The following is a 12,032-nucleotide window of genomic DNA, read 5'->3' on the forward strand; positions in this document are numbered from 1 at the left end:
ATAATCCTTTTTAATGTACTTTCAATATGAAAATTACGCAAAATTAGAGGTAATACGAAACATTTACGTAGTAAAATGGAAATTTACGAATGTTCAATTGAAATTGTACTCTATTATGACCGCAGTAGAGTACAGGTTTGTCTGTATAAGATGACGATTTCATCTAAATATCGGCAGATGCAACGGATAGGTCGCATTTAAAGTTTGAATGCTCATACGAAACTTTGTTACCTAACTAATGTTTGAAATTGACTCTCGTCTCGTCTCGTCCAAACTTTTTGACCAGTACCGTATCTGTTTAAATAATTGACATTATAATATTGTTACAAGCTCATGCATTATACAGGATGTTCGCCTATAGGTGAAAAAACTTTGAAGAGTTTAATGTTCATCTTCATTGATGATGACCAGCGCTGCCCGCATCTTACGACTGCCCCCTACTTTAACTATTTAGTCGGTCAGGGACGCCTTCCCACGCAGCTTAATTTTTAAAGTACTAGTTACAAACAAGTGATTTAGTTCATCTAAAGAACTATATCATAAATTTTAAAGCACAGTGACATTTGTGCGCCATCTGCCACAATGGTTAGGCAATTTATTTCCAAGATATTTTGTCACTATGTATTCATAGGGTAACAGTATTTTTCCATAACTAATTGTTTAATGAACTTCTTAACTTTATTACAATATGTAAGGTATACAGTGAAATTAACTACAAAAAATACATTTGAGTTTTTTATGTACTCTTTTTCGATCCGATCTCAATCCGTTTCTAGTTTTAACCAAATTGGGTTTTTCTCGCATTTTTTCATCAAGTTTTCACTGCGAATGTTTCTATGTGAATATTAAATTAATATGCTTCTTAATTTATGACCCCAAATTGCTTGTCAAGTTCAAGTTAAATAACTTTTCTACTTCCAAAGAATACTTTATAGAGTAATAGCGATAATCATAATTAAACAAAAAAAGTTCACAGCCGCCCAAATTAATTAAGGTCTTTCGGAATTCTTTTTAGTAGACCTTTTTATTAATTAAGGAGGGGCCATTGACAAATCGACCGCCGCCTTGAGATGGACAGCCCGATAGGCTTTGGACATGGCCAATTTTAAATATTGTCGTTCCATAGATTGTTCTTTTATATATACCGCTTGTCCCTTAAATCAACGTCAAATCTAGCGATACGGTAGGCTGTATGTATTATATTTGTTGATGTTGATGCTGCCCGGAGGCTTTTGTAGCTTCATCGGTACTGAGTTCGCGGAAATGAGGGGTCAACGAACTGAACAAAACGTAACTAGTTCGATTTCACCAATTGGACGAAGATGATTATACGTGTGTGAGTTTGTACTGTAATGAATTTAAGTGTACGATTTGAGACGTGAGCGAAGTCTACTCGGCAATCGAAAGGTGTGGTTAACCAACAGAAAATTAAAAAGAATGAGAAGAAAATTAAAACTACAAAAATCAATATTTGTAGTAATATAAATAGTTACAAACGCATGCAACGACAGAAGCTTTTACAATTAATCAATGGGACAACCTTTATAGTTGTATGGAGATTCGAGCGCGATATACTTCGATTAATCGACTTTGCTCCGATGACGGATTTCTTTACAGATAGCTCGGGTATGACAAATTGACGTCACATTCGAATAACGTCAGCCGTGCCCCTAAATCTTTATCTCTATTCTTTAGTATAGCTTCGAAAAAAGAAAAAAGATCGAATAAAGCGATCTTTTTTTATCATTCTGGATAAGCTTGTATCAGAGCTAACGCTTTCTGAACTGGCCAGGATATACCGTCCAATCAAGTTAAAGTTCAGCCCACTCTGGTTCCTTTATTCGTAATGCTACGTATATTTATTGACAGCCCTAGTTGAATTCCTCTCCTGGGTGACCTAGTACGACGTTGCTACACGAAGCGTCTGCTTTAGCTATAAGAGCACGGTAAGCGTCCAAATAATATATGTAACGATTAGAGGTCAGGTTCCAAATGGGAACCTCAAGGGTAACTTACGTAAAGAAGGTTTAGATTTCTTTCGCCCTCTGATCGAATCCTTCGAATTTGAATATAACCTTTTTTTTTAAATATTTCTTTTATTTATTTACACTTTATTGTACACCATAGAAAATAATAAAATAAAAGAAGCAATTTATATAGAGGTACAAAAGGTGGTCTTATCGGTATTATCCATAGTTCTTTTTATTCTGTTTATTTATTTATCTTCTGTTATGGATTGCTAACAAAATAGATTAAATTTTCGAAGCGCAGACCGTTCCCTGCATCATTCCTGTCGCTACGAATTCTAGTCACGTATTACTAAAATGTGCAAGATATCATAGCAACGCCCCTTGACTAACGAAAATCGCAAGCTGTTATGGACGATAATATTTTTAGTTTGCCCCACGAGACGAACTGTGCGCAACTTAAGTTATTCACTTTCATTACTTACGTCATCGATTTTCTAGAGTTCCATTAATCATATCTCTTCAGTCATGTATTTCGTCTTCGATGTATGTTTCCGGCTAAGCCGTTCTTGAAGATGTATTTCGAATTTGATTTTGTTTTTTTGAAAACGTAATCAAGCAACTGCAAATTTAGTTATATATATAAATAATAATTAATATTTAAATAATAATTAATATTTTATTACGGTTTTCTAGTATTTATCTGAAATTTTTATAGGCTGCTTTCATATCAGTGCTCGTTATAGGGGAGCTAAATTTAACTTAAATTTTAAGTATTTCTGGAATCTTCTTCTAGATCCTATGTTGATAATAATGTTTACATAAATAAATATATTAATTTAATAATATCTACGGATAAACAGAAATCACATATGACTATATATATACAAGATTTTATATATTTTTAAATATTTCCGAAAATCTTGTTTTTATTGATGTTTTTAAGTTACTTCCTGTTTTAAAAAATAATAATTGCACATTCGCACTAAAATTGGTAACATATAAATATTTATATGCTAATATTCAGTTTTCTTTTCTTTATTTATGTCTTCTTATATACACGTATAACTAATCATAGTTTCTAACTTTTATACTTCTAACCAATCACCATGTATAATACAATATGGGAATCGTACATCGTAATAAAATGTAATAAGCGTTTTTACAAACACGCATATTGTTGTCTCACTCTTGCAAAAAAGATTTAATAGCGGACGTGTCGTATTTCGATTTCCGCATTAAAACAATTTCACGCGTTCGTTTACTTACAAAGTATATAATAATACTTATAATTTTACATAATACGTATTCTGCTATCTAGCTAAGTAAGCTATTAAATATAATGTACTACGAAGGCAATAACATATCACCCCCATCATCCCCACTATTAAGTGATGGAGACAACAAACAGCACTCCCTAATTTGGTAAAATTTATCCAATTACGGAATATAATAATTCCGTTTTCCCCACTACGTTCAATAATTGCGTAGACTGCGGTGCCTGCTAATGTTTTTATTATACAAGCACATTCCACCCTCTTTTCGATTATATAATAATGCATTTATTTGAAATACCGGAACACTATATTTAATCGATTACTTTTTGGGTGTATTATATTACACATATATAAGATATTTCTGTTTATGTTTGGAATTATCACAACATCTCGGGAGCTATAAGGATGAAAGACTTTGAATTTGATATAAATATTCTTTACAAAACATACGTTTTTATACAGAAATAGATTTTAGCAATAATTATTTTAGTGATTTTCATTGAAGTCAAATGATCGTTAGAAAAATACAAATTTTTAAATTACTCCATAGTTTATATAAGAAAAAGATAATAATTATTTTTGAAAATTTCCAAATTATTTCTCTGTTTTTGAGCGTTAAAAATTTCCACAAAAATATTAGCCAAATAAATCAAAACGAAGTTATATGCTTAATATCGTCGTTTCAGCCCATAGACGACCTTATATCTTGGACCTCTCCCAAAGATATCTTTGGGAGGGGAAGGGATACCATAATCAACACCCTTGACAGACTGGTTCGCGATCGTAGTATGGTATTATGGTACGCATAAGGCGCTATTTTTGTTATGTACATCCTTTAGGAGCTTTTTTGTGAGCAGTGCTAATTCTATAAATGCACAAATTGTGAATTATATAAGATTGTAGCCCCTGAACCAAACCTGCCACATATGATCAAATCACAGTTCGTTCAGCTACCACTACTCTAAGCCATATATTTGGTGAATAATTTTTATTCATATATAAATACATTAAATATTTGTGTACTTCCAAATATTACACATTTTATAACAATAACTTATAATTAATAGCTATGATATTGTTATATTTCTCAGATAAATATATAATTTTATCTTGTTACACGAATTATGGATATAAAATTGAATAATAAAAAAACAATATTTGTACATAATAATAATATCTCGCATCCTAGGGCTCACGTAATGGCCATACGTGTCGTTGTATCAGCTCATGTTATTACTAAGGGAGACAAAAAGAATATAATGCCCGCACTTAGGTTTGAACGCAAGGGGTGGGAAAAAAATATATGAAATGACCCTTTTTTTGTTACAGTTGCGTGTGGACTGTTGCACGGAAATAATTATATGTAAACACCTCCAATACCTGAAAAACCTGAAAAAAAATCTATCGAATCATTACAAAATGACGTAAGAGTTATTAAAGTTTTTACTTACCGGGTTTTGTGTTAATATGTTATACAGAGATGTTATATATTGTATTGTATTTATTTATTTTGGTCACACCTTTGCCATAAAGCAACAGGGAAATGTAATATTTGAATCATTTTTATCAGACTTATATCTTTATTATAATTATTATTAATTTAATTTTAATTTAACATTTTTTTTGTATCGTAAAATACATTTAAATAGTTTCACAATAATATACAAAAAAAATACAATGGGCGGTCTTATCACACAAGGCAATCTCTTACAGACTACCATAGTATGGTTTAGATAGAAGTACTAATAATAGGTAGTTGACGTGTACAAGACATATGTATTTATAAACAAACGTACATAAACATACATAGAATTATGTAGAATTATGTTTACTTTATTTTCTTTACAAGTGGTTACGAACTATATTAAAGCTGAAAATTTCCAGGTTCCATTTCAGTGCATTTGCTATGGTATACTTGAAGTTAATGTTGTGTTGACATTATTTGTGTAAAAAAAGATATTACTTAAACTTATTGTAGTAAGTTGGGAATGTATAAAAATTATACCTTTTGTATTAAAAAATAAGAGATGATATGTAAATAAGTTATTTATATAAAAACAATTATTTTAGGAGACAAGTTCAGAACGTTGTCTAGTTTTTCTATTTCATTAAAATATATTTTTATGTTTTATCGATTAATTATAGAACATATATAACGACTCTTATTTTTCTCAATGTCTTGTTAAATTTTCTACAAAAGTTAGAAACTTCATATAATACAAATATTCGGTTGTAGATCTTGTTAAATGTGAAACTGCAAATAAACCTTTATCTAATGCGTTACAATAGATAATAATCATTACTATAATATTTTGTTAATTTAATAGCACTGTTAGTGAATTACATTAGTTCGTAATTAAAGTAAGACATGAGAAAAAGTAAGAATTGAATGACGATGTGAAAAATCTTCGCAGTTGGACATAAACCGTTGCATTCGAAGGTTTTTTTTTTAATTGATAATTGTGTCAATGTTCCTGTGGTTGATTAGCTTGACTAGCCGACAATGTGTGGGTAGACAGATGCTTGTAATGTTCTACACTGCGTTTAGCCTTCCGTGGTGTACATCACAGAACCTTAAAGCCCTTGTGGATAGCTGTTCTTGACGCATAACCTGCCCACTTCAGTAGGATGAGTTATTATTGGATGTATAGATATAAGCAAAATTAAGAATCAGTATGAGAACTAAGTTTTTGTATTGTATAAGGATATACAGATAGGAATTAGTATTAAACGTAGAATTTACATATAAGTATAGATTAATAAAACACGTAAATAGCTTAAGAAAATAATCAGTGTAATATAAATAAGGGTTAATACTATAGAAATTTTAGAAAATAAGCATAAATTAGAAACTTAATTATAACCGAGCCGACGGTGGGGGGTTTTAGTCAGTAAAAATTTGCCACTGCCTGGGCCCTCCATTCCCAGGCGTCCAATGAGGATTCCCCCCCCCCGTCTAGAAATTGTAATTTAGTAAATATAGGCTCTGACTACGTTAAAGGAAAACTTGTAATATTAAATTAAAATAAAAAAAACAACCTGCCCACTTCTATTTCAACTGTGCATTCCGCTGGGATCTTCTCATTTTTTTATTCCATCTCATAGAGAAATCCCTAGCATAGCTCTATTATCTTAGTTCGTTTAACAACTATAGGCTTACATTGTAAGTCAACACTAGCAACACGTGTTGATCACACGTCTATTAAGAAAGTCTTCATGAAATTGCCAACAAGAATTAACGTGCAAATTGCTCCGGCAAGAAATAAATGACGGAAAACAGCTGTTTTATCACTTTGTTAGCTATATAAAATAAAAAGGAACGATTATTTGAATTTAATAATAATAACAACATTTTATTAATATCGAATAAAGAAACGAAAAATATATAATCACCTCGCTAACTACAAATATATTTGGCAAAAGAACTCGTTTCCTATAAGACAAATTAGTTATTGTATGATATACGACATTCTTCGCGACCCCGGCACAAAACGCCAATTCCGATGTAGTTTCTTTCACAAAAACCCGATAGTCTATATCAGAGTGCTAAGTTTGATAAATCGCGAACGCAATTGTATAGTAGCATTGCCTAGCTCAAACGTTGGATCCATTCCAAGGATTTCCGAATTGAATTATTCGTTTCCATTGATACATTTGCTTTGATTAATTTGCCGAAACTTTCGTGTTGTGTTTGATGGACGAAATGGAGATGTTTGTTTAAGGCATAATCCTTATTGTCTTCATCTTGTGTTCATTTTTAATACAATAATATTAGAGTTGGGTTTGTTTGCTTTATCTATGTAGTATTTTTCTTTTTACTTTCTTATTGATTTAGTGGCGACAATATGTCGCCGCTCTAATCTTATAATGTATATAATTTTGGCACCAAAAACTTAGGAAATAATATAGCCTGGAACAAAATAACACATAAACATTTTATCAGAGCTGTGTCTCAAGTAAATAATATTCTATACAAAGTCATCCGTTTAGTAACCACAAGCATTACATATTCCTACTTTTGTGTTTTAATTTAGTTTTAGAATAATCCTGTGTCTTTTGGCATTTAAAGATTCAACAGCCTCCATTACCTAAATCGGAGAAAAGCTCATATTATTCTTTAAGTGATACTTCCACAGGCGCGCTATTAAAACATGATGTAAGTTAAATTTTAAGACGTCTAGCATAACTGAAGCAAAAGTAACAGGTCAAGTGTTTTAGATTCATACAATTGCGAAAAATATATGAGTTTATGAATAATTTACTGTTCGTAAATGTAAGTGAATAAATTGAACTTTTTTAAATGGTCTAATATACTTGAGTTTAACTATACTTATGTATTATTTATTAATGTAAATTAAAATTTTATTATTTAATATACCTAAGACTAGATGTTATTAAATTATTAATGTTAAATATTTAATATCAGTTATTTAATATTTACAAAGCAAAAAAAATTACTAAATATTTGTTTTTTGATAAAAATGAAAATCGAGCGTCGAATTAAAAATATATATGGTATATGGTATTATAATAAAGCTATTTCGACTTACACTACGACCTAATATGTTTTGATGTGCCAGAAATTTTTGGGGACATCTTCATTAGATCATGACTCAGGAATCCAAATCAAGGACAGATTGCCGTAATACTGGCGTTATTAATTGGAGTCAGTCGTTAACGTTTTTAAAGGCATTATATCAGCCATTCTTCAATCTAATCCCTGAAGCGGCGCCAGACAAAGCAATTAGCTATGCTAATTACCCTTTTACTGCGCGAATTACCGTCAAAGCGATTTATCTACACACTCATAATGTCAAAGAAATTGAACTGCCACTTAACGTTATTATTAGCTTTAAATTGTAGTAAGACTTGATAATAATAGGAACTTATTTATCGGGCCTATTTGTTGAAATTTAGTACGTTTTGGGATGAAATCCGAACAAAAAGTGTTGCAAAATTTTGACAGAATTTTTATCTTCTCTATGCAAAAATATGAAGATACTTTGTAATATAATTTATAGCTATTTTGTAATTTTAATGATCAATATCATAATGTCAGCTGATAGGCACCCACTGCAGGTCACATGTCTCACCAAAGATCACCCCGACGGCCGGTCTTGCGTCAACAGCATCCAGGGACTTTTTTTGACACATAGTATTTTGTTCTTCGTCTTAAAATGCTGTACGATAATGTCATACCATAACATGAATATTAAGTTATAAAAATGAAACAATAACTAAAAATTTAATATTGTAAATGCAAAAACTGATGCAAGATAATGATTAATAAGATATTCAATCGGGTTATGTCTAAAAAATTTAAATGTTACTTGAATACAATTTTAAAATTAGTTACGTGTAAACACACCTTTATTTCACATAAAAAAACGCTTATTTCTGTACATTCATTAACGTCCACTACAATTATTTGTTTATTATCAAGTACCGTCAAATCATCTTGCGTCAATTAACTTCGTTATTTTTGCTATCGGACCTCTTTCGCGTTATTTCATAAAAATATATTAAATCATGACAATGACAACATTGCGCAGTAAGAAATCCGCAGAAAAAAGTATACAATCTGAAGGGCGTTTATAAGGGAATTTATTATTAAATAAATTCCACATATTCTGTACCATCTTCAGGTTTAGGAGAATAACAATATTGTCATCTAATATATAAAAGTATCAGAGATGTCAACTGGTATGCAATAAGCTTATTTAGAGAAAAAGAATCACAAGCTGTTAGACCTTTATGGAAGAATATAAATTTTGTTATAAATAAAGTTAATAAAAACTTCGTTATGACTGAGAAATATGTTCAAAATTTTCATTTCAATTATGAGATTTTTCGAAATTCAAACAATGGAGTCGAGTGTGCTTCCTCTCTAGAATTCATCCGCTAATAAGCCATTATTAGCGAATTTTCATTTGTTCTCCCATCGGCGCATTTTTAGGTCACGTTGTGTAACTGGAGCAGCATTTTAATTTTTTACGTTCCCGAGCTCGTTGCGGCGCTCGATTGGATTGGGGCCGGCACTTTTCGTTGGTTACTCCATGCGTTACATTCAGAGCCTCTTGAATCTATTCGTTAACCAGACAAGTGCTCCGTCACAAATTTCTACACGTAAACGATTTGATGTCTATTTTTAATATTCGAACGCATATGTTACTACAGATTGAAACGTTTTACAGCCTTAGATATTTTTTTGCAGAAACTCTTTCTATCTAACTATCCTTTTTGTGATTATTTATTACTCCTCTTCTTCTTCTTCCTTCCCTTTTCCTTTTATTTGGGGTCGGGTCTCCTTATCAGTTTGCGCTAGGCCACTCTACCCTGGGTTGTCTCTGCATCAAGTTGAAGGGTTTCTAGTTTCTTTCTGATATTAGACCACCACGTAGCTTTTGGACGCCCTCTCCTTCTTGGGAATTCTGGGAGGCGTAAAGCAGCTTTTACCACGTGGTCATTTGGTTTTCGTTGAATGTGGCCATACCATCGCAATCTGTTTTCCTGTAATTTGTGATTATTTATTTATTTTTAAAATGTGCCACTTATTGCGTAAAACTTTTCTCATTGCAATGTATGCTAGTTCATTCATTAATAATATAATATTTAAAATATTGGACATGTATTGTACTTATAACAATTTTAATTATTAAATACGCATTTTTTAAACGAACTCCTACAAAACTCTCTTGTACGTAAACTTTCGTGAAATATGTTCTTAGCTGATTTTTACTCAGCAAAAGGAATACTCTCACTAAATGTCATATTAGTAACCTTTGTGGTTACAGAGATATTGTGATTAGTCAGTGTATAGGCGAAAATTTCTCATATGTATTTAAATTATGAACCTCATTTATGATAACATATAACTTTTTTTACTACTGTAATTTCCTTATTGACAATTAACTAGTATTATGGGTTTAATTGTAATCTCATTTATTTTATTTCAGAAGATAGATGCGTACAATCACAGTGGACCATCATTCCAGACTTCAGCTGTCATCGCGCTCTGTTCCATAGTACTGCTGGTGGGCGTCTTAATCGGCGCTGTACTTGTGTGGAAGTAAGTAATTTTGGTATATCTTAATAATAACTTGGACAACGGATGGCTGTTAGGAACCAAAGGTTCTCGAGCTGACTACAGGCCGGTAAATGCCGTATGGGTGTAAACACTCCACTAGAAGGACCCTCGCGGGAAGACACAGGCTGTGGGCAGTGTGAGGCCGGTAATCGTAGCGATCTTCGTTGAAGGCCTGGACCTCACAGGGGGGCGTCTACCAGCTGGTATGATGATAATAGAATAATAGCTGAACAATTAAACAAACACCACGTATGTACTGTAAGTACATTTCTATTATATAGTATTGTACTTGCAATTGACCAATCATTAATATCATGTGTAAAAATTATAATCTTGTTATAACATAGTTATGATTCATGTTCTCATGTTAAATATAATTTACGTAACGTATCAGTGTCCAATAAATCAACGTCAAATTGAAAAAGGTCAATGCGGCGGGTACTGGCTAATCCCAGATATTTAAAAAAAGTATGGGCTCTGTGCTGTTTACATTGTCGTGAGTAATCTTTTAACTTAAGAAGTCTGCTACAAGGTGTCCAAATGACCCTGTGAAGGTCGGAAGCGGAAGTTTATATCCTTTAGCCGATGTGCTACGGCTGAAATGTTTCTGATAATGATACATCCATCTATCTATAGATAGTGGAAGGAATAAATAACACTTTAGAAGCTCGCTTTTGGATAAAAAAGCACTATTTTTTCAAAGCATATAATCAGAATTACAACTTGATCTAAACGTTTTTAAAAACAAGTAAATTATTTTAATTTAGTCGAGTGTCTTGTGTTAGTATTCCAGTCAAGCTGATATAAGCTACCAGCTACCAGTGACGACAATGATAAAATTGAAATCATAAATTACATCTTAATTATTTTAAACATCATTAAGTTTAGTTGAATTAATATTTGGGGATAAAACACTAATTTCAATTTTCTGCTTGACGTTGATTTATTGGACATATTATCTATTAATAGTGAAAATTAGGTAACCTCCAAAAAGTTCTCATATCAGTTTAACAATTATGTTAATCAAACCCCGTTTCGATTCATATATTCATTCGAAATGAACCTTGTACTATAAATTCCGATGTAATGGCACACAATAACATTAATTCAATTAAATTGGATCTAACAAATCATTCAGATAACGGTTTTGAGAGGAACGGAAATTTTCACAAATTAGCAGCTGACGTGAAACGTGGAAGCAATAACACCGAAGCCGAGCTGCCCGTGACAGTTTAATTGGCGTCAAAAGACAAATAGACGACGTTTACACTTGTCTGTTTATTCCTTTGATTTATCGGTGTGATATTCGGAATTCAATTCATTAGTAATCAAAACATTTACTTCAGTAATAACTGTAGACTATCTTCTGCTGTTATTTAAAGTTAAATAGTTTAATTAGATACAACATAGAACATTACAATTTTCAAACCAGCATTTTTGCTCACACTAGATTTTTACTAACATTTTTTCAAACCTATAGTAATAGTTCAGCGAAAATAATTCACGAATCTTTTATATGAAAATTGAAGACACTGTGTGTTTTACTGTATTGTACTACTTGAACGAAAAAAATTACAATAAATTTTAAAAATGCAAGAAAAAATACAGACGTAAATGATATATATAATAGTGCTATTTGTGTAAAATAAATAAGGCACAGCTAAAACAGTTTTTTTTTCTTTTATAATCTATAAGAAAACT

The 12,032-nt window shown here is 31.6% G+C and overlaps 1 protein-coding gene across 2 annotated transcripts in view; it reads left to right on the forward strand.

Moving 5' to 3' along the window:
• The window catches only part of pxb, a 187,458-nt gene that overhangs the window by 150,829 nt on the left and 24,597 nt on the right, over positions 1–12,032 (forward strand). For both annotated transcript variants that reach the window (XM_068763041.1, XM_068763042.1), the window contains one exon: positions 10,201–10,313. In XM_068763041.1, coding sequence (XP_068619142.1) covers positions 10,201–10,313 — 113 coding nt within the window. The remainder of the gene's footprint in view (positions 1–10,200; positions 10,314–12,032) is intronic.

This window comes from Battus philenor, unplaced genomic scaffold (assembly GCF_028537555.1).
Source record: "Battus philenor isolate CCGP_79_NKW_IND1 unplaced genomic scaffold, ilBatPhil1.0.hap1 SCAF_17, whole genome shotgun sequence".
NCBI classification, from domain to species: Eukaryota; Metazoa; Arthropoda; class Insecta; order Lepidoptera; family Papilionidae; genus Battus; species Battus philenor.